The sequence below is a fragment of the Lygodium microphyllum genome, chromosome 5 (assembly GCF_053477565.2).
Source record: "Lygodium microphyllum isolate KBCC chromosome 5, Lygodium_microphyllum_v1.1.10, whole genome shotgun sequence".
Taxonomy (NCBI): domain Eukaryota; kingdom Viridiplantae; phylum Streptophyta; class Polypodiopsida; order Schizaeales; family Lygodiaceae; genus Lygodium; species Lygodium microphyllum.
Genome location: NC_141139.1, coordinates 2,380,909 through 2,399,782, shown reverse-complemented (window position 1 = coordinate 2,399,782; position 18,874 = coordinate 2,380,909). Strand labels below are relative to the sequence as shown.

Sequence of the window (18,874 nt, the reverse complement as noted above, 5' to 3'; positions counted from 1 at the left end):
GTCAAGTTAAGGCTTGAAACTTTACATCTTGGTAGGGTTTTTACATCCACTATGGAAATCAAATTCCTTAGAACAATCTATCAGAGTTGTTGATGGTAGCGGAAGTATCTTTTTCATTCATGAATTGACCTTGGTGGTGGTCATTCTGCATATGCTGTGCTATTTTCTTGTGAAAACACTCACTGGCAATATGGCCAGTCTTACCATAATAATGACATTGCATCCGACTTCTGTTGTCTATGTTGAATCCTCGACCTCTTCCTTTAGGTCTAGTAGCTCCTTTGGTGTATAGGAGATTTTCCCTTGAGCTGGTCTCTTTTACATCTTTGCTTTTAAATTTGCTTTCTTCATCAAGCAGTGAGTGCTCAATATCTTTGAGTGAGAGTGTGGGAACATTACTTAGAGTGGACACAAGGTTCTCATATAGATCCTTGTTTACACTTACAAGCAATATGGCTATTGCTTCATCTTCATCAGTAGTCTTCTTAAGAGTTGCAAGCTGGGTTTTTAGGCTCTTGAACTTGTTAATGTGTGTAGTCATAGAAGCACTGTCTTTGATATCTAGTTTATAAAACTGCATGAGTAATTTTGCCTTTGAGTTCTTTGCTTGGGCAAACATTCTGTCAAGTTCCTTCCAAGCGGTTCTAGCATTTCTAATGCCAGATATACGATGTAGCACATCATCACTTGATCCCAAAGTAACGATGCCTAGTGCCTTGTTATTCATTTTCTTCCATTCTTTGGTTTTGAGTGGTTTTGAGCTGGTCTTCTTTAACGAACCCGTTTTCATCATCTTTCCCCTTGCCATCTGCATCATCTTCAAACAGGTCCCACAAGTCCTTTCGCATTAGGTGATACATGGTCTTCTCCTTCCAGGCATGAAATCCTTCACCATTGAATTTAGTTATTTGCTCAAGCTCTGCCATGTTGCTAAACTTCAGTTAACCAGCAAAAGATTGTATTTTAATGTGTCAAGAGACATAAGAGAATCATGTCAAATTGACACTGTTGAGTATTAATGGATACTAGTCGGTACTTGATCTGCTTTCTCTCACGAACTTCGTGGATGACTTCTGAGCTTCCTCGGGCACTTCGAGAACTGTAATGAACTTCGGAGAGTATTACTTAATGATTAAATTCACTGTTGATGACTTCAGTGAGAAGAAATTGTGAAAAAATGTCAAATTTTGAAGCTTTGGCTATGGCTTCTTGGATTAGGGTTTAAACCCAGATTTGGTTTTTTATTGATTTCATGAGTTACTGTGGATCATTTCCAAAAGATTTTTAATGGAAATGTAGCTTTCTTCAAGCTCTAAAAAAGCCCTATGGTGGCTGCAAGAATTGCACTGTGTAACGTGAGCACAGCTGTATGAATTGTCACGCTGTTGCAGACTGCGCCGTTTTTGAAGATTATGCAATGCCGCCTTCTGGGAGGACTAATATCGAGGTTCAACATGCCAAGGAGAAGCGCCAGGAGTTAGGAAAGTTAGCCACAGAAGAAAGCTTGTGAAGATATGGCATGTAGTGTGAGATCCAGAAGCTCAAAGGTGACAGGGTCTGGCTGGCTATGGTAGATAGAAGTAGAGAGTGTGAAGATGAAGTAGGAGATGACTCAAATGCTTGAACTGAGTTGGCTAGAGATTGTAATGGATTGAGAGAGCAGTGAGAAAAGCTAGACCATGCTCACCATGTGTGACCTTAATGTCACATTAAATATTAAGGTCACACCATGGCTCCGATACCATGTGAGAAAACATGGATCTCGAGCATGGCTATAGCTATGGAGGTTTGAATGTATTGACTAGAACCATGACAATGTAGGTAATTGACACTAACTGTTACTCGGTTGAATTAGGTTCCAAGATAGAATACTTGGACTCATAAACACAATCCCGAGTAGGATATGATAGAGACTCACAGTGAAGTACAAAGGACAAAATAGCATTATATGAAAAGTAAACCAAGTACATGTCTTTATAGCTTTTCAGCTTCTTCACTCTCCTCACTATGCATATGGGATTCAGGATAGCTCTTCCTGGAGCATACATCATTTGTCTATTTCTCAATAAATTTTTCTTTCAAGGAGCAACGTGAAGGCCGATTCCCAAGCAAACCAAGGGGCAAATTTGTTTGGAGGCTTGTTGGTCAATTTTGACAATAAGAGGTACTTGGATTAGCGGAGGAGGTCAGAGAATCTTTGTTGTACTCCATCAATTTGCAATAAAAGTGAAAAAAGAAAACACAAGGGATGCCAGTTTTGGAGCCAACATGCTATTCAATATCCAAGATTGTATGGTAAAGTGTGCATGATTGAACCCAGGTCACCTGGGTAAAAGCTAAGTATCCTAACCGAACTAGACGACAATGGAACTATGCAACCGGCCTTCCTTCTCGGATAGGGTGAAAAATAACTTGATTAAGCACTAATCACGGCAAGCCCAAAATTCACATAAACTGATAATGCACACTTTACTATATAATCTTGGACGTTGGACAACCTACTAGCCCCAAAACGAATTTTTTCCTCGGTTTGCTTGGCCTTCACCATATATCACAAGGACATAAAATTTTGAGATGCTCTAATCTTACTGATAACATTTGATTAAGGTATCAATTAAATATGCAAGGTTACTTAGCACATGTGATGCACATGGCAATCATTTCATGATAACGTACCAAGGACCCTAAGAATGCAGTGGGTGTCAAAGACAAAAATTATAATAAATTATGCCTAATAGATACTAGGTGGTACTCAGTGTTAGATTTAGGCCTAGACAAATTTATTGGCCACTAATGTCAATGGTGACATTAGAGACTAGGTAATGCCAGTCTAAGGGTCAATAACTACTCAAGGATACTTGGAAGGCAAATTGGTCTAGCCAATTTAATAATTGATTGGTGAAATTAAAATTTTGAGCACTAGAATAATTATTAAATTAATTTTCAAAATTAATATTCTTAAAATTCATTTAATAAGCCGGATAAGGCTGAAAAATGGGATTAGAAGGCTACCATTTGGCAAAACTTGTCCATACAAGTGGAAAAAACGTTTTTAGGGATTGGTGGAGTCTATTCTAGCCATTGTGAGAGAGAAGGAAACTTTTAGAGAGTAAGGAAATGCTACTGATGTGATTTGCAGCCATCGTGGACCAATTCTACAGCAAGTGACGGCAATGTGGAGGCCTCCAAGAGCAAGTGACAACAATCCAAGGTCCTTCTAGTACAAGTGACAGCATACAGGAGGAGACAACAATCTTTCTACTAGTCCTAAGCTGTAGATGACAACTTTCATGGTTGTTTGAGCAAGGCAGCAGCAGTTTTTCAGTATTTCTCGCAATGAAACTCTGAAATTTCTCTCTACAACATTCTTTCTCATCCCCCAGCCATCTCTCAAATTATCTTAGCATTTTCCAATAGTTAGACCTATCAAGGAAAGAGATTTCAGTCAATCTCTATTGTAAACCCCAATTTACAGCACAAATTAGGGTTTTGATAGCCACCTCGAGATACATGCTCAAAATTAAGGGCCTTAGACTTGAATTCCAACAACTGAATTTGAGGATTTTCAAAGAGATTCAACAAGCTAGCCAAGTAATCTCAGAATCGGGGCTGAATTTGTCTTTCAAGCAACATGGTGAAGGCCAATTCCTAAGCAAATCAAGGGACAAATTGATTTGGAGGCTTGCTAGTCAGTTTTGATAACATGAGGCACTTGGATTAGCGGAGGAGGTCAAAGGATCTCTGTTGTACTTTATCCATTTGCAATAAAAGTTAAAGAAATACCGCAAGGGGCGCCAGTTTTAGGACCAACACGCTATCCAATCTCCAAGATTATATGGTAAAAGTGTGCATTTTTAGTTTATCTGAATTTTATGCTTGCTGTAATTAGTCCTTAATCAAGTTATTTTCCACCCTATCCGAGGAGAAAGACTAGCTGCAGTCCGAGATGAGAGAGTGCCAAGGTAGAGTTGTCACGCAACAACAGGAGAGATGTGTGCTGATTTAGGCGGCCTATTAGACAACAAAAACACAGTTATTGTAGAAGCAGTTGCCCAGTGAGAGAGATGGCAGCAACTTGTTACCTGGCACCATACTGAAAACGTAGGTTGATCAAGTGCTATGATGATGCAATAGATGAAGACCTGCAAATAGCAAGGTGATGGCTGAAAACAGGCCGCCTAGGACTAGATAGTGATAGGTTGCAGTCGATGATGGCTGGACAATAGATGGTAGGTGGTTGATGGCTGAAATTTGCACGGTAGAGTGAGAAACCTGCACAAAAGGATAAGGCTAAATGATGGGCAGCCTATCTATTTATAGATGCTGAATGGTGCCCAAAAAATTAGGGTTTTGGAGGACCATTGAAACTAAATCATGCACCAAATTTGCGTTTCTCATTAATTAAGTGTGTTTTGAGGCTATTTAAAAATGCTAATCAGCTGTAAAGTGTGTTTTAGCTCAACAACCCCTCCTAGGCTCAAAACTGAGCCTAAAAGGGAAGGCTGACAATCTGTAACCCAAGGCATGCCACCCCAAAGCAACCATGGAATCGGACAAAGGGTGCACGTTGGTTGCATAGTAGCTTACCAAGTCTATCAAGGCAATGGTTATCTTATCAAAGGAGTCCAAGTAGTCACCCCAGAGAGGACAGGGCATTAGATAAAGAGTGCTTGTGTCGGCTGCCCAGTGGCCTACCAATCCCTACAGAAGTGAATGGAAACACATTGAATCTTTTTTTTTTTTGGTGGTAAGGTAATTTGAGGGGTGGTAGCCGATTAAGTAACAGTGATGTAAAAAATGGGAGTAGGGATGATATACCCAACACATCACAAAACAATACAAGTATACCTAACCACTTGAGGATGTCAATGATAAGGGAAAAGGTGATGAAGAATGATGGTGTAATCCACCGGTGGAAATAGCTTACGATCCATCAAATGGTGCTTTGCACAATGGAATGCATAGTATGCTACATGTCAGAATGCTCATGCAGCAGATGCTACTTGGACAGTGTCCCTCGTGAAAAAATTATTCACTTGTCCATGCGCCCTAGTACAAAGATGATGAAATCATGCAATGCATAGGGGAAGGTACAACGGGGGGGGGGGGGGGGGGGGAGAGGGGAGAATACTAATGTCGAAGACAAGTGCTGAAACTTGTTGAATACCAAGAAGGGTAGGAACCCCCTCTCAACTTAGATGTCGATGTTGAAGAAGAAAGAGGAGCCTAAGGATGTTGGTCTTCATGTGGTGCCAAGAACCATGTGGAGGAAGATGATGAAGTATCCCTATTGGAAAAGCAAGAATAGAAGTCACTGCCATGATAGCATCAAGAGAGATGTTGCACGATCCGTAGGGCGAGAAGCCTCCATACTGGTAGAAGAGCAAAACTCCAAGTAGATGGAATTAAGAAAGGAGTGGCACTCTTCAGCTCAGGAAGAGTTGGTGAAAGCTTGCATATTAGCTCTACACTGAAATACAAAACCCTACAAAAGAGAAAATCTGCAAGCACAGAAGTGAGATGCTTCAAATAACAAAACTAAAAAAAAAAAAAAGCAAAGCTAAGTGCAATGCAATGGGTATGTAAGTATGCAATGAAAGTCTAAAAAGGGTAAGGCTAAGTGTGTGGCTACTATCACTTATGACGAGGTGGGAAAGTTGTCCTAGAATGTGCAATGGATGTCCTAGGAATGGATATGTAAAGTGCAATAGATGAGCCACTAGCAAATCAATCAACCAATCCTTGAGGAGTCGTGAAGGATATAGGCTACTAAGGCTGTCCACATGCCACATGTCTAGTAGCCACTGGGACAAATGGAGCAAATGTAGCAACGGGAGACATAGCCCCACTAAACTGGCCAACTGGAGTGGAGGCAGTTGCAACAATCTATTGTGGTTTTCTAGGCAACTGCAACAATCTGTTGTGGTCTTCTAGGAGAAAGACCATCACGTACGATGAGGTGGGAAAGTGATCCTATAAGATGCAATGGATGTCCTAGGAATAGATGCATAAAGTGCAATAGATGAGCCACTAGTAAACCAATCAACCAATGCTTTAGGAGTCGTGAAGGATATAGGCTGCTAAGGCTGTCCACATGCCACATGTCTAGTAGCCATTGGAGCAAATGGAGCAGATGGTACAGCAACAGGAGGCATAGCCCCAGTGAATTGGCTAATCAGGGTGGAGGCAATTGTTGCGATTTGCTAGGGTTTTCTGGGAGGAAGACCTTGGGCCTTGGTATGACACTCCTCATCCGCATGGCCCGATCTCTGGCAGTGTGTGTGAAACCTATTTTTCTTAGGAATTTCCTACCAAAGGGATTGTGTTTCTTTGGTTTCATCGGAGGAAGTGGTGTCACCTTTGTTTCGGCTTGCCTTCATATCTTCCGAGTTCTTTCCATTGGTGGTTTTCCCTCCCAAAGAAGAGCCAACCAAATCTCGCCCCTTTGAATGTATGCGTGTGGAGAACTTCTTGTGGACTTGATCATGCCACCTTGCATAACGTAAGAACTAATGCTCAAACTCATAGGTTTGCTGCATGAGCATCGTATATTCAATAGTCATATCACTTCATTTATTCACTGTGTTCATTGTCTCTGAGTTACCCTAACCCTAACTGTGTTCTTTTATCAGTCTGTGCTTTGTCATACGGTTTTTGTTTATATTTTTGTGTTAGGGTATTTCTTTACAAGAGTCAGCTAGGGCTGTCACCTATTGAATGAGGTTGGGATGCAGGACACGATCTTCACCATTGAGGCTGGGTTGTGTGTAGTGGTTGGCTTGGAGGCTCTACTCATCCAGCAGGTGTTGGAGCTCACAGCAGACCGCTTTGAGGTATGGAAGATCGTGGGGAGTCTTACTGGATGGCACATCTGGAAGGCGCGGTATTAGGAGGTGTTTGGCAGGGAGAGACTTTCAGAAGAGGCAACTTTGGCAAAGCTTTGAATCTCCATCATCCACTCCCTTTGCGACCGATGGGACCAGGTGCAGGGCAAGTCTCGAGTCGTCAGGAGCTCCGTTTTCACTTCATGCGCACTTGGGGGCGGCCAGAACCTGTTCTTGATGATGCAAGCATGCAGCCCCAAATGGTGATACACCCCCCCTCCCCCATGGCTTCTTGCCCCCACCCTTCCCAAACCGCCTTGAGAGGCTTGTACACATGACTTATTTATGACCTTGCACTAGCTCTAGCTAGTGTGTCGAGCATGAGCATTCCATTGTAATCAGTCTTTTTGAGTAATATAATCAGCCACATTTTACTTGTAAAAACCTCTGGCAATGTATGGAAAACCTATTTTTCTTAGAAATTTGTTGCCAAAGGGGTCGTGTTTCTTTGTTTCTATTGGAGAAAGTAGTGTCACCCTTGTTTTGGCTTACCTTCGCATCTTGCGAGTTCTTGCCTTTGTTGATTTTCCCTCCTGAAGAAGAGGCGACTAATCCTTGCGCCTTTGAAAGGATGTGTGTGGAGGGCTTCTTGTGTACTTGATCATGCAGCCTTGCATAATGCAAGAATCGACACTCGAACTGATAGATGGTCATCAATCTAGGTAGTGAGATAATATGTTGGATAAAATGGAAGTATTTGTTGGGCAACTTATTCAAGAAGAACATGACCTGATTGTCGTCAGACTTTGGGGAGCCAGTTGCAGCAAACTTAGTAATTGTCGATATTTGGCCAACTTGACTTTCAAATTATCCCCTTCCTTAATGGAAACTCTTGAAGCTCAAAATCGTGATATGAACATTGAGTGTGATCTCAAGCTACATAGTGGTCAATGAGATTACTCCAACGCTCAAATGCGAGGGGAAAATGTTGCAATTGAGAGTGGAACTCAGGGAGCAACCCCTACATTATCTCAACATTGGTTGTGGCATTGCGGGCTCTCCATTGATAAATGTGATCAGGGTGAGCTAATCGAGGGTTTCAATACCAACGAGGAGGTCCCAAAGTCCTTGGGATTCAAGTACTTGTTGCATTAAGTTCGACCAAGTGGTGAAATTCAACCTGCTAAAATGAGTCTTATTTGTGAAGGCATTCTTGGCCGTTGCAACATGAGTGATAGTGCTAGGAGATGGAGAAGGTGTGTAATGGGGGTATGGTGGATAGGGAGATAGAGTGGAGTACACTTGGGAAGTAATCCCAAAGTGTCCACCATGCATACGAGAAGTGTGCATAGCGGATTCAAATGTGGGCAAGGGTAGATTGGGTATGGGCTTGGTAACTACGTGTGGAGCTTAGTGTGGAAGGATAGGGATATGGGGAGTAGTGGATCGAAATGTCTATGTAGGAGTGACCCAAGGGATGTGTGATGATAGTCCATTAGCAGAGAATGGATATCCTTGCATCTGAAAGGTCGTGTGGGGGGGTTTGTGAGTGTCCAAGGGTAGTGAGGTGGATGCCCATCACAGCTGTCCTTGAGTGGAAGGATGTGGTAAAGTGGGGGTAGGTGGAAGGTAAAGTGTTAAAGGGTGGCATTGCCCCTAACAATGCACTAAGAGGTCGACTGAATGGAGGGTAGGGAGATGGTGGGATGGAGAAAGAGAAAGTGAATGCAGTCCAAGATCTTGGAATGAAGATGTGAGTAGATCAAAATGTGGAGAAGATAGTGGTGGAATGGGGGGGAGTTGAGAAGTGTGGTTTACTTGTCCAAATGAAATAGATGAGGGTATTTGCTTCAAGAGCCTCCTCTATTAAAGTTAACATTCTGAAAATCATGTGGATCCTGCACACCAAAGGGAGAAACAAAAGAGGGTTTTGGCTCATATGACCCAAAATGGTTATACGAACCCAACAGAAGGCCTGGCTATGATGAAGAAGATGGATCACTAGATGCACCGAATGTTGTGGTCCCTCCAAGATCAGGGAGATGGCCAGTCTCACCAATCAGTCTAAACGGAACAGTAGCATTCGTTGGAGGAGTGTAAACTGAACTGTACATGATGCACAAGTTCTTCTCAAACTCTTCATCTATAAGGTGACCAAAATGAGAAGAAGAAGATGGTAATTGTGAAGGCGCGTCTACCTCCTCGAGATCATAATGCTTTCTTAGAGCCTCCAATGATGGAGAAACTTGGTAGGGCGTCATAGGATCCTTAGAAGAAGGTGTTTGAGACATTATGACTTAGAATTGAGTCGCATGTGAGTCTCACACCAAAACTAGCCTCCACAGTCAAGGTTGGATGCTCTTTAAAAGAACACCAACTTTGATACCATGTGAAGATATGCTAGGGTTTGCATTGAGGAAACACAACATGTACGACCAAGACTAAAACATAAAGACTCAGACAGAGACAAGCAAAACTCAAACCCTGAATGCAAAATGCAAAATGCAAAACTTAGACACAGAGACAAACATAGATAGAAGAAACCCTTAAGTGAATGAATGTTGTAAATGAATATAAGAGTGTACAGAATGCCCAAGGGTAGAGGAATGTAGTGTCAGAGAGTGACGTCCACTGGAGATAGATCCCAAGTGCTGTGACCGCCAGTCGGAGTGTGGGAAACACCAAAGGCTGATCACTAGAGTGTTAGGAAACTGAGGTGACAATAGGAGAGGTGTTTGTTGGTGTAGATGGCCTATTGGACAGCAAAAATGCAGGTACTGCAGCAATCGCTCAGTGGGAGAGATGGCAATAGTCTATCGCTTGGCACTAGATGTTGAAAACGCAGGCTGATTAGGTGCTATGATGATGCGGCAGATGGAGACCTCCAAACAGCAAGACGATGGCTGAAAACAGCCTGCTTAGGGTTAGATAGTGATGGGCTGCATTCGGTGATGGTTGGACAGCAGATGGGAGGTGGCTGATTGTTGAAATTTGCACGGTAGAGAGAGAAACTTGCACAAAAGGATGAGGCTCAATGGTGGGTAACCTGTCAATTTATAGAATTTGAAGGGTGCCCCAAAAAATTAGGGTTTGGGGGACCATTGAAACTCACCATGCATAAAATTTTCGTTTTTCATTAATTAAGTGTGTTTTGGGGCTATTAAAAAATGCTAATCAGCTGTAAAGGGTGTTTTAGCTCAATAGTTTGATGTCATTAAAAAAACTAGAGTCTAGTCTCCTTGCAAGTGGATGCATTTTGAGTCAAGAATGACACCCCATAGCATATCCCTCTTATAATCTCAAACCTTATGAGAGATTATGCTACACATGACTTGGAACTCTTGGCAAACATCCACACCATGAAGCTATGGTGTCATTACTTTCTTGGCAAAAGATTATACAAACTTGACGTCGGGCATGGCTAAGATGAAGATGAGGGTTTGCCAATTGACCCGAATGTGGTATGTTCTCCCTCAGTGGAGAGGTGGCCAGCCTCAGCCAACTGACTTTGATTAATATGCAATTACTAATGGAGTATAGAGTGAAGATAGGAGTGTAGTAGGGCCATCTCCATGCACGTACTTTGTGAAGTCTTTTTCCAACATTTGCTTAGCAACTGGTAAGGTGGATGAAGATGAGGTGGAGGGTGTGTTGTCCTCATTGAGAGCATGGTGCCTCCTTAGGGCCTCTAGTGAAGGAGAAGCTTGAGAAGGCATGATGGGTTCCTTGGAGTAAAGGTGTCTCAGCCGAAGAATGATTGACTAAAGAAGATGATAGTAGTATGATGCTCAAGGAGTGGAGATGTCCAGCTACCATTGGCTCTTGTGGGAGTAGGCCAAGGGAGAGTACCAGAGAGTGTCATCCTCAATGTACGGGTTGGAGTGCAGCGATACTATCAAATCTGATAAAGATGCAGCCAACTAGAGCTGAGGGTGATGAAATGCAGCAACCAAGGGCCATTCAAGGTACAGAGAGACTGAAAATCTGATGCAAAATAACATAAATCTGAAAAACGACCTGCTATATATACAAAATGCAGATCAGCCTGAGGTGACACATAAAAAACGCAGTTGTGCCAAGTCAAAACACAAGCTGTATACAATCGTGAGGTGGAGAACAGGTCGCAGCTGGGCAGGTTGGCTTAAAATGCAGCTGTCTCTAATGTTGCTTGGTGGAAACAGCAGCAAATTAGGTCAGTTGGCTGTGGAAGAGTTTGAATGCAGTTGGACAGGCCACTTGTTGAAGATGAGCACTGAGGATGTTGGTAACCAGGTCATGGCAGCTGAATCAGGGTGAAGAGGCCTCCGGTCAGCAGTAGACTGGTAAAAAATAGACGGTAATGAGGATGGACTAACAATGGAGGCAAAGTGTGGGCATAGGGATGAAGCTGTGTGCATGCGGATCCCTTTTATAGGACTAATTGGAGCCAGAAGATGTCTTCTATGTTGTACATCTGTCTAGAATGTTGTACAATTGTCTAGAATGTCATACAAAATGGCATAAATGCCTTCTTGGGGCACTTTCAATGAGCTTGAAAATGCTAGAAGAATAAGGTAATGTAAAGGCATCTTTTTGTGGATTAACATGCTTTACATTCTGCTATCCCTTCTTTGTTAACTCCTTTAGTGTGTAGACTATGGGTTCAAGCATTCCTGATGTCATTGATCCAAACCAATATGTGAATGTAAATAGAGGTGGGTCTAGAGGAAGAGATCTAGGCAATAGACACCCTGTCATTAAAACAAACCCTTGGTGTCTTTATTGAATAGCCAGGGCTGTGACAATTAAGGATTCATTAGGGCTGTCTTTATATTATTCTAGAGAAAAATTAAGATTATCTACATTCACTTCTAATGCTTGAAAAAGAAATAAGGTCATGATAGCAAACTACAACAGCTTGCTACCTCTTCAACTCAGAATGCAATGATATCCAAGACAATTCATTGCAGATTTATCGTTTGTGTCGCAATGTAGCCTCTCTTTTAGATAGAGCCATTACTCACACAGAGGACCGGAAATTGTATGTAGATGGCAGGTCATATATACAAGGAAACATAGCAGGTCTAATAAGTAGTTTTAGGAAGGAGTGCAAGAACCAATTGTATATTTGTGGAATGCAAAAATGGCCATGAAGTAGGATACATCAGCAGAGATATTTGTGGAATGCAAAAATGGCCATGAAGTAGGATACATCAGCAGAGATGTTCCAAGATATATTCTTGTAAATGCTATTACATCATTATGTGTTGGTGATGAACTATTAGGGAACCATGGATTTCATAGGCCTGAAAGAGCACCTCCACCTTTGGAATGAAATTAAGATGGTTTTTCTCTCTCTATAAATATATATTTTTTAAATTTCTACGAATTTAGACTTTAGGGCCAATGGTTGTCGTTCATACACTAGGATGGTGTGGGCTAGTGGTATGGGGTGCTAGCTCTTTGGATGCGAGTGTGGTTTGGTATGCTATTGGTTGCAGGCTCAGGGTGTTGAGAAATGGTAGGATTTGTAGTGAGAAACACAAAGTATATGATAAACATTGTGACAAAGAAAACTTAAGAACAAATAGGAAGAATGAAGAATGATGAACACTGAATCATGTTGATACATGGAACCGAGTCGGATCTGATACAATGGAGCGGAGCTCGAATTTGTTGCAAACGTAGCCTTTTGAAGGTGGCTGATAGGTGGGAGTTGTCCCTTGGATGCTGGGGTGGTAGCAGGATTTGGAAACACAGAATGAAATGAAGACTATCTACAGTACTAGTTGAAGGAGGATTGAAACTAGCAATTGCAGCAGTGGAAAATGATGAAGAACAGGTTGCCAGGCTGTGTGGACTCAAAATGCTGCAAATTGTAGTGTTTGGAGCTGATGGCGATGTGAAGAAGACCTCTAGAATGAAGTTGAATGGTGTCACAATCAGCTGGACAGCACCATGAACTAAGGTTTCCACTTGGATAGGGGTGTGGATAGTAGTGGTAGAGGGTTGAGGTTGAAAGTGTGATTGAGTGAATGAAGTGATAAAGAATGAATAAGTAGAGTGAGGATGGATGTACAATCACCAATGCCCATGCCCTGTTTATAGGCACATGAATCATAGAACTATCTAGGGTGGCTCTCCGCTTGTCTTGGGTGGCTTGGACACTAATAAATAACACAAATAAAGCCTTTTTTTGGGGATGTAAATGGAGACCAAAATAGGAATTAATGTGATATAATGCACTTAATGACTTTGGTATCCCAACATAGGGGTGAGCCCATTTGGTTGTATGGCTAGGGCCTAAACATGATGTCCATTCCTTTTCTAGTCCTATATTGTGGGCATGGCTTGTGTTTGTGTCTTGTGCATAGGTTGGATCCTAGGGGGATGTTTCATTGGTATCAGAGTGTCAACCTCCTATTTGGTGTGAGAATAATAAAAAATGGTTGTTGTAGTGCTACACTTCTATATACAACAATGAAAATGGGTGAGGCAAGGTGGCAATTCCCCCCTAGCTAGTGTATAACTACCTAGCCTTTCGCAATTGTAGATGACGGTAACTTTAGGATGGGATGTTGCTTTAAGGTGGTGACTAAGATGACACTATTTGACCTAATGGATACATTGTTGGAATGTACAAATATTATTCATTGTATGTGTGTGTGCCTTGCTTGCTTGAATGACTACTTGCCTCTCACTGCCCAAGAGGTATGGGCAGCTGGTTGAGGAAGACAATGAAAAGGGAACTCTTGGAGAGGACTCAGGAGTGACAGAGTGAGAGTGAAAAGAGAGGTATGAATGGGTGTCCACAACATGTCCTTTTATAGGGAATTTTGGGGCATGTGTCATACTAATTAAAATAATGCATGCCTTAAATTTTGGTGTCTCAATACTCCCTAGCTGCATTTTAGCCTTGCTGGCCTCTATGTCAAGGGTATGGGATGATGTTGTAATTTGGCCTTGGGACATATACACATCACGTAGGCTATTATTTTGATAAACTAGTCTCTTGTGAATCAGTGGAAATGATTAATGCAGTGTTGCTTCTTGGTGGGTCTGATATATTTTGAATGTGAGAGGAGTTGTCCTTAGTGTGGACGGGGTGTTACTATAATTGCTTTTTTACTAGAGGGATGGCTATTGTATCTTGTCATGTTGAACACTAGATGAGGGTTGTCACCATTTTGCCTTCCCTATTTGGGGGATTACTAGACTAAGGGGTGAGGGTTTGAGTCTTAGCTTTTGATGTTGTACCTCTTGCCTTTGATCCACAGTCATTATCAAAATGGCTAGCCTTTTGACAATGTTGATAATATCGATTTTTCTTCGGTACATTCTGCCACCTAGGTTTTAGAGATGACTAGGAGTTTCCTTGGGTCTCACTAGTTTGGTTTTAATTTTGATTTTGATTGGAATTTTGATTTTGTTTACCCTTCCCTTATTGTCCCTTCTAAGAAGAAGCAACAAGAGCCCGCTCTGTATGGTTTGTGGATTCCATGGTAGTCAGAGCTATGTCGTATGGAGGAGCAAGCTGTGAAGCCCACTCCGTCACTTGTCTCGATGTGCTAGGCTCGGGAGCATCATAATGATGTGGTGAAGATGTGTTCGAAGTCATCTTGCCCTCCTATTATTCTTGCTTCTTCCAAAGGGCTTCCAGATCAAAGGTTGAGGTTTTGTGGAAGAAAACCTTGCTTTGATACCATTTGAAGAAATAGCCTAACATGGTGACCATACCTAGTCCAAACTATCACTTATACAAAATAAGTGGTCAACATATATTGGGTGCTGAACATTCTACATAGATGGTTATATGAGGGGGATCTTACATATATGTATCAATCACCTTTGGAAAAGGATTGTAGATATTACGGTAAATTCATAGATGAGAGGTTAACTGGCACATTGATGTTTGGTGTGATTGTACAACATGTAAAAAACCTTAACTTAAGCACTGAGTATGAATCAAATCAAGATGAGTGGTGTCTCCCTAGGAGTGTTCTTGCACTGGTTTATTAATAAGTTGAAGGTAATACCACCTGAGAGCTAATGGATTTCACAACGTTAGGTCACATTTTTGGCACTTAGTGGTGAATGCACAGTTTTCAGCCAGCATTCATTTCAAGGTTTTGGAGTCTCAAACATATCTGCTGCTGTCTAGAAGATTCATGTTGTCAGCTTCCTGTTTGATTACTGTACGTAGCCACACATAAAAAATTTGATGAGTTTGATTGACGTGTTTTTGCCCACATTGTTGACATTGCCATTGCCTATGCAGGTAAATTTCTCTGCAGTTGATGCTGAAGTGGACATTTCCACTGGAGCAAATTTTGAAGAGATAGAGCTACAGGTGCTTTGTGTGATAACAATACTTAACCCAAGTATTGACAGTGCATATTTATTGTATGAGTTTAAAGTTGCAACGTAGTGTACAGATGATAGGTACATTTGCATTCTTTTATACAAATCTCAAAGTTTTGGAAATAAGCTTGTTTAAAGCTATCAGTTAATTTTGTTCTTGATTTCATTTCAACCATATTAATAGGGCGTGATGGATTGATTGCTGCTAATTCAGGGCATCGATTTCAAACATCACTAGGTTGAAGTGTTGCCCAATTAATGAGAATCATATTGATATGCTTACGATGGGTTGAACTCAGAAACAAGTGGAGACTAGAAAGCAGGTAATCCATGCAGAGTCATGCATTTCCTAGGCAATGTAATCGACATGAGGCTTCTTTTGGAGACCAGAAGTTGTAATCTGATCATAATTTTTAACAGCTATCAATTCAGCTAGGTGCATAGTGATTATAGGTGAGCAGTTGGGCAAGCTACATTTGTTGACTATCAGTGTCAATGTGGTGAGCAGCCTTTTGACTGTACACCCTTCAAAATTCAGATCATCAAAAATTTCAGCCTTGAGTTGCTTGAATTGCTTGGGCTTCTAACCAGACCCTCAGTCATTCAGCGCACCATCACCATGATTTGTATGCTGAGTATTTTCTATCACTTGGATTGGCAATTAGACAAGGTCTTGAAAATGGGCCAGTTGGAAGTTACTTCTCACCTTGGACAGTAGCTCGCTCACTTGGAACAAAATATGGGACTGATTGTGGGCTTTTATAACATGCCAATGACAGGGAACTATTTTTCGCTTGTCCAGATTTACTACATCTATTGTCCTGGGCAGGTCCAGCCAGCTTTTACCATACTGGTTGACCGCTTTTTATATATCCAGTGGCTGACCTGAGAGTTTTTTTCCAGCTATGTACAGTCTCAATCATGTTAGTCAGTACATCCTGTCTTTAGTCTTCAGTCTTTTGATACATACTTAAGCTCAGATTTTAGCAGCTACTTAGAGTACGTTGCAGGATCGTGACCCATAGGCCATGCCAGATGGGCAGCATGTTGCCATAGGTATCAGAGCAGTTCCCAACATCAGATCAGTCCAGTTTTTTGTGCATCTAGCCCTGGACACAGCAATTACATGCTGCATTTTCCATCATGGAGGCTGCAGTTCTGTGCAGCTCTGGTACTCTGTGCTACATACTGCTTGAGCTAGATCAGGTTGTTTTAAGCTCTAGGATAGGGCTGTCCTGTAGGGTTTTCAGCCTAGGACCTAGTTCTCTCCATTTCCTTTGCCCCCACCAGGTGTTATCACCTGCATTTTCCTCTTCTACAACAGTGGATTCAGACTGTTCTGGCCCTTGTCATGCACACATCTGCCATATGCACCCAGTGGGCTCTGATTCAGAGGAAGATACAATGCATCCTCTTTGTCAGTCAATGCCTCGTTCAGGGCCGCTTTAGGTTCAAGGATCCTATACTATGTCATCTGAAAAGCCCCTGCTAAATGCGTTTAATCTTGGTGAACCATTTGTTTCTTTCTTGTAGTGAAAATCTATATATCTTACACTCTCAAATAAAGAAAGTTGGAGCATTTTGATATTTAATCATGTAGTTGTACCTATAAATAAGAGTTCTTAAATGAGTGACAGTAAGAGGTCACAATAATGACACTCAGGAATGTAGTGCTTGAAAATTTTAGAAAATATAGAATAATTGAAAACTTATATGATTCAATTAATTTGCACATAGAGAACTGATATTCAGTTTCTTGACATTCAGTCATACTATTAGATAGTTTAAAATAGTACATGTTTCTTGCACAATTGTCACTAAATTGGGTGGGGTGGATTTTGCTCTTGGGGGGGCATAACATCATTGGCCCCTTTACCCTAGTCATTTCTCTAGTAGTTCACTAGCTTGATTCTCACTTGGTTTCCTTTCATGTTGTCCAACTGCTGCATTCTTCACAATCAGTGGTGTGGGAGGTTCAATTGACATCCTGATGGCCGATGCAATGGAGAAGACTCAGATTGAGAAGAAAGAATTAAGCCTCAATGCGAACGAATTTGGATATTGTTTACAAAAGCCCCAAATTCTTGTAGTGAAATTTGGTGAAATTGAGGAGTTGGAGGCGAGAATTGATGGTCATTGTGAAAAGCCCAATGTTTCCCTAATGAAACTTTGAAGATTCGGGCTTAGATTGGAAAAGTTCCAATTTTTATGATAGAACTTGAGAAATTTAAGATGCCCCAATCTGTGTGTGAATAGCTTTGAAATACATGCTTGAGTAATACATATACATGGCTTCAGTTTCTAATCCTATGTGAATGACCCTTCCTTCCGAAGAAAGTGAACTAAGATGTATGAACCCAAGAAGGGAAGATTACACCTTGAGAAATGAAGGCTTAATAAATTTAAGAATAAAAGCCTTATCTTTGATGTGTTAGGCTAGGTTGATGGAGGAGCTTGTGATGTTGACATGGCATTGTGACTGAGAAGGGGTTAATGGGCATGTGGAGGCATAGGTGTGGCAAGAAGGCGACCCTCAAGATGTGTGACGGCAGGCATAATGGGCAGGACAGTTGTAATGATGTTGAGTAGAGATAGGCAGCATGTGAGTGACGTGGAGGCTAGAGACCAAGGCAGGGTGCAATCATCAGGCAGCCGACTGGCGGCTCAGGTGGTGCAAATAGAGGGTTACCAACAAAGAGAGAGTGGCACATCCAGGTTGAGGCAGTTGCTCAGGACTGCAAGTGGCCACTATGCACACGACTGGTGGAGTGGTAAACTTCTTCTTCTGTTGCTGCTGAAGCATGCAGCAGTCCTGAGCTGGCAAGTAGACATCTCCTCCTCCTCATGCTTCTTCTTCAGTAGCTGTTGTTGCTGCTTCAGCTGTTTCTTGTACTACAGTTGCTGTTACTGTTGTGCTATGAATAGCAGATCTTGAGATGGGCTACTTCTTTACTGCATAAGAATAGATTGGATCTATTGCTTTGATACCATTGCTAGGTGTGGTGCATGTAAGAAGAACAACCGACTATGGTAGATGCAGCTTCATGGCGGGGGAGCCTAAGAAAGAAAGATGTATTTATGTTTCCAAAAAACCAAAATGGCCTATGAGACAAAGAAATGAGCACATCTAACCATGTCATCTCGACTAAAGAACAAGTATAGGCTACCATATGTACGAAATGATCTCTTGATGATCCTTCAGCTAGCCTATAGGATCCCATCCTGATCAATATGACTCTCTATAGACAATGTACCCTCCTTGAGGCAAGAATATCTATCACGAGGTGGTCCAAGACATGGAGTCCACTAAGGGGAGGCACTTGCCTCTAATCACGAGAGATGATGGCTTTAATCTACTGAACGTAAGGATGTCAGGCATGCCGATGGGGTGAATATGAGCTAGCTGTAGAGTAGTATTGAAAAACTTTGTAAGAACCCAATGGCTCATTGACTCTGCCTATGTTTTTGTCTTGCTCCTCAGAAGCTTCTCTTTATATGTTGAGATCTCCAATAAGAATAGTCCTTGGGATCTTTGGTCCTTGTACTCCATTTTTTGGAGACTCCCAAACCCGTCTTGAAAAAAGGCAATGAAATCTCCCTCTGATCTCATAATATACAATTATTCTATGAGTAAAGTGCTCCTCAAACTAAACCTTGTAGTGGCATAATTGGCAGATCTCATTTCGGAGTTCTTCAATCGCTCTATTTCT

General features: G+C 41.7%; 1 protein-coding gene across 1 annotated transcript in view; it reads left to right on the top strand.

Moving 5' to 3' along the window:
• Positions 1-18,874, top strand: part of LOC148035443 (uncharacterized) — a 154,517-nt gene that overhangs the window by 39,430 nt on the left and 96,213 nt on the right. The window contains exon 2 of the mRNA XM_087677401.1: positions 15,082-15,153. Coding sequence (XP_087533527.1) covers positions 15,082-15,153 — 72 coding nt within the window. The remainder of the gene's footprint in view (positions 1-15,081; positions 15,154-18,874) is intronic.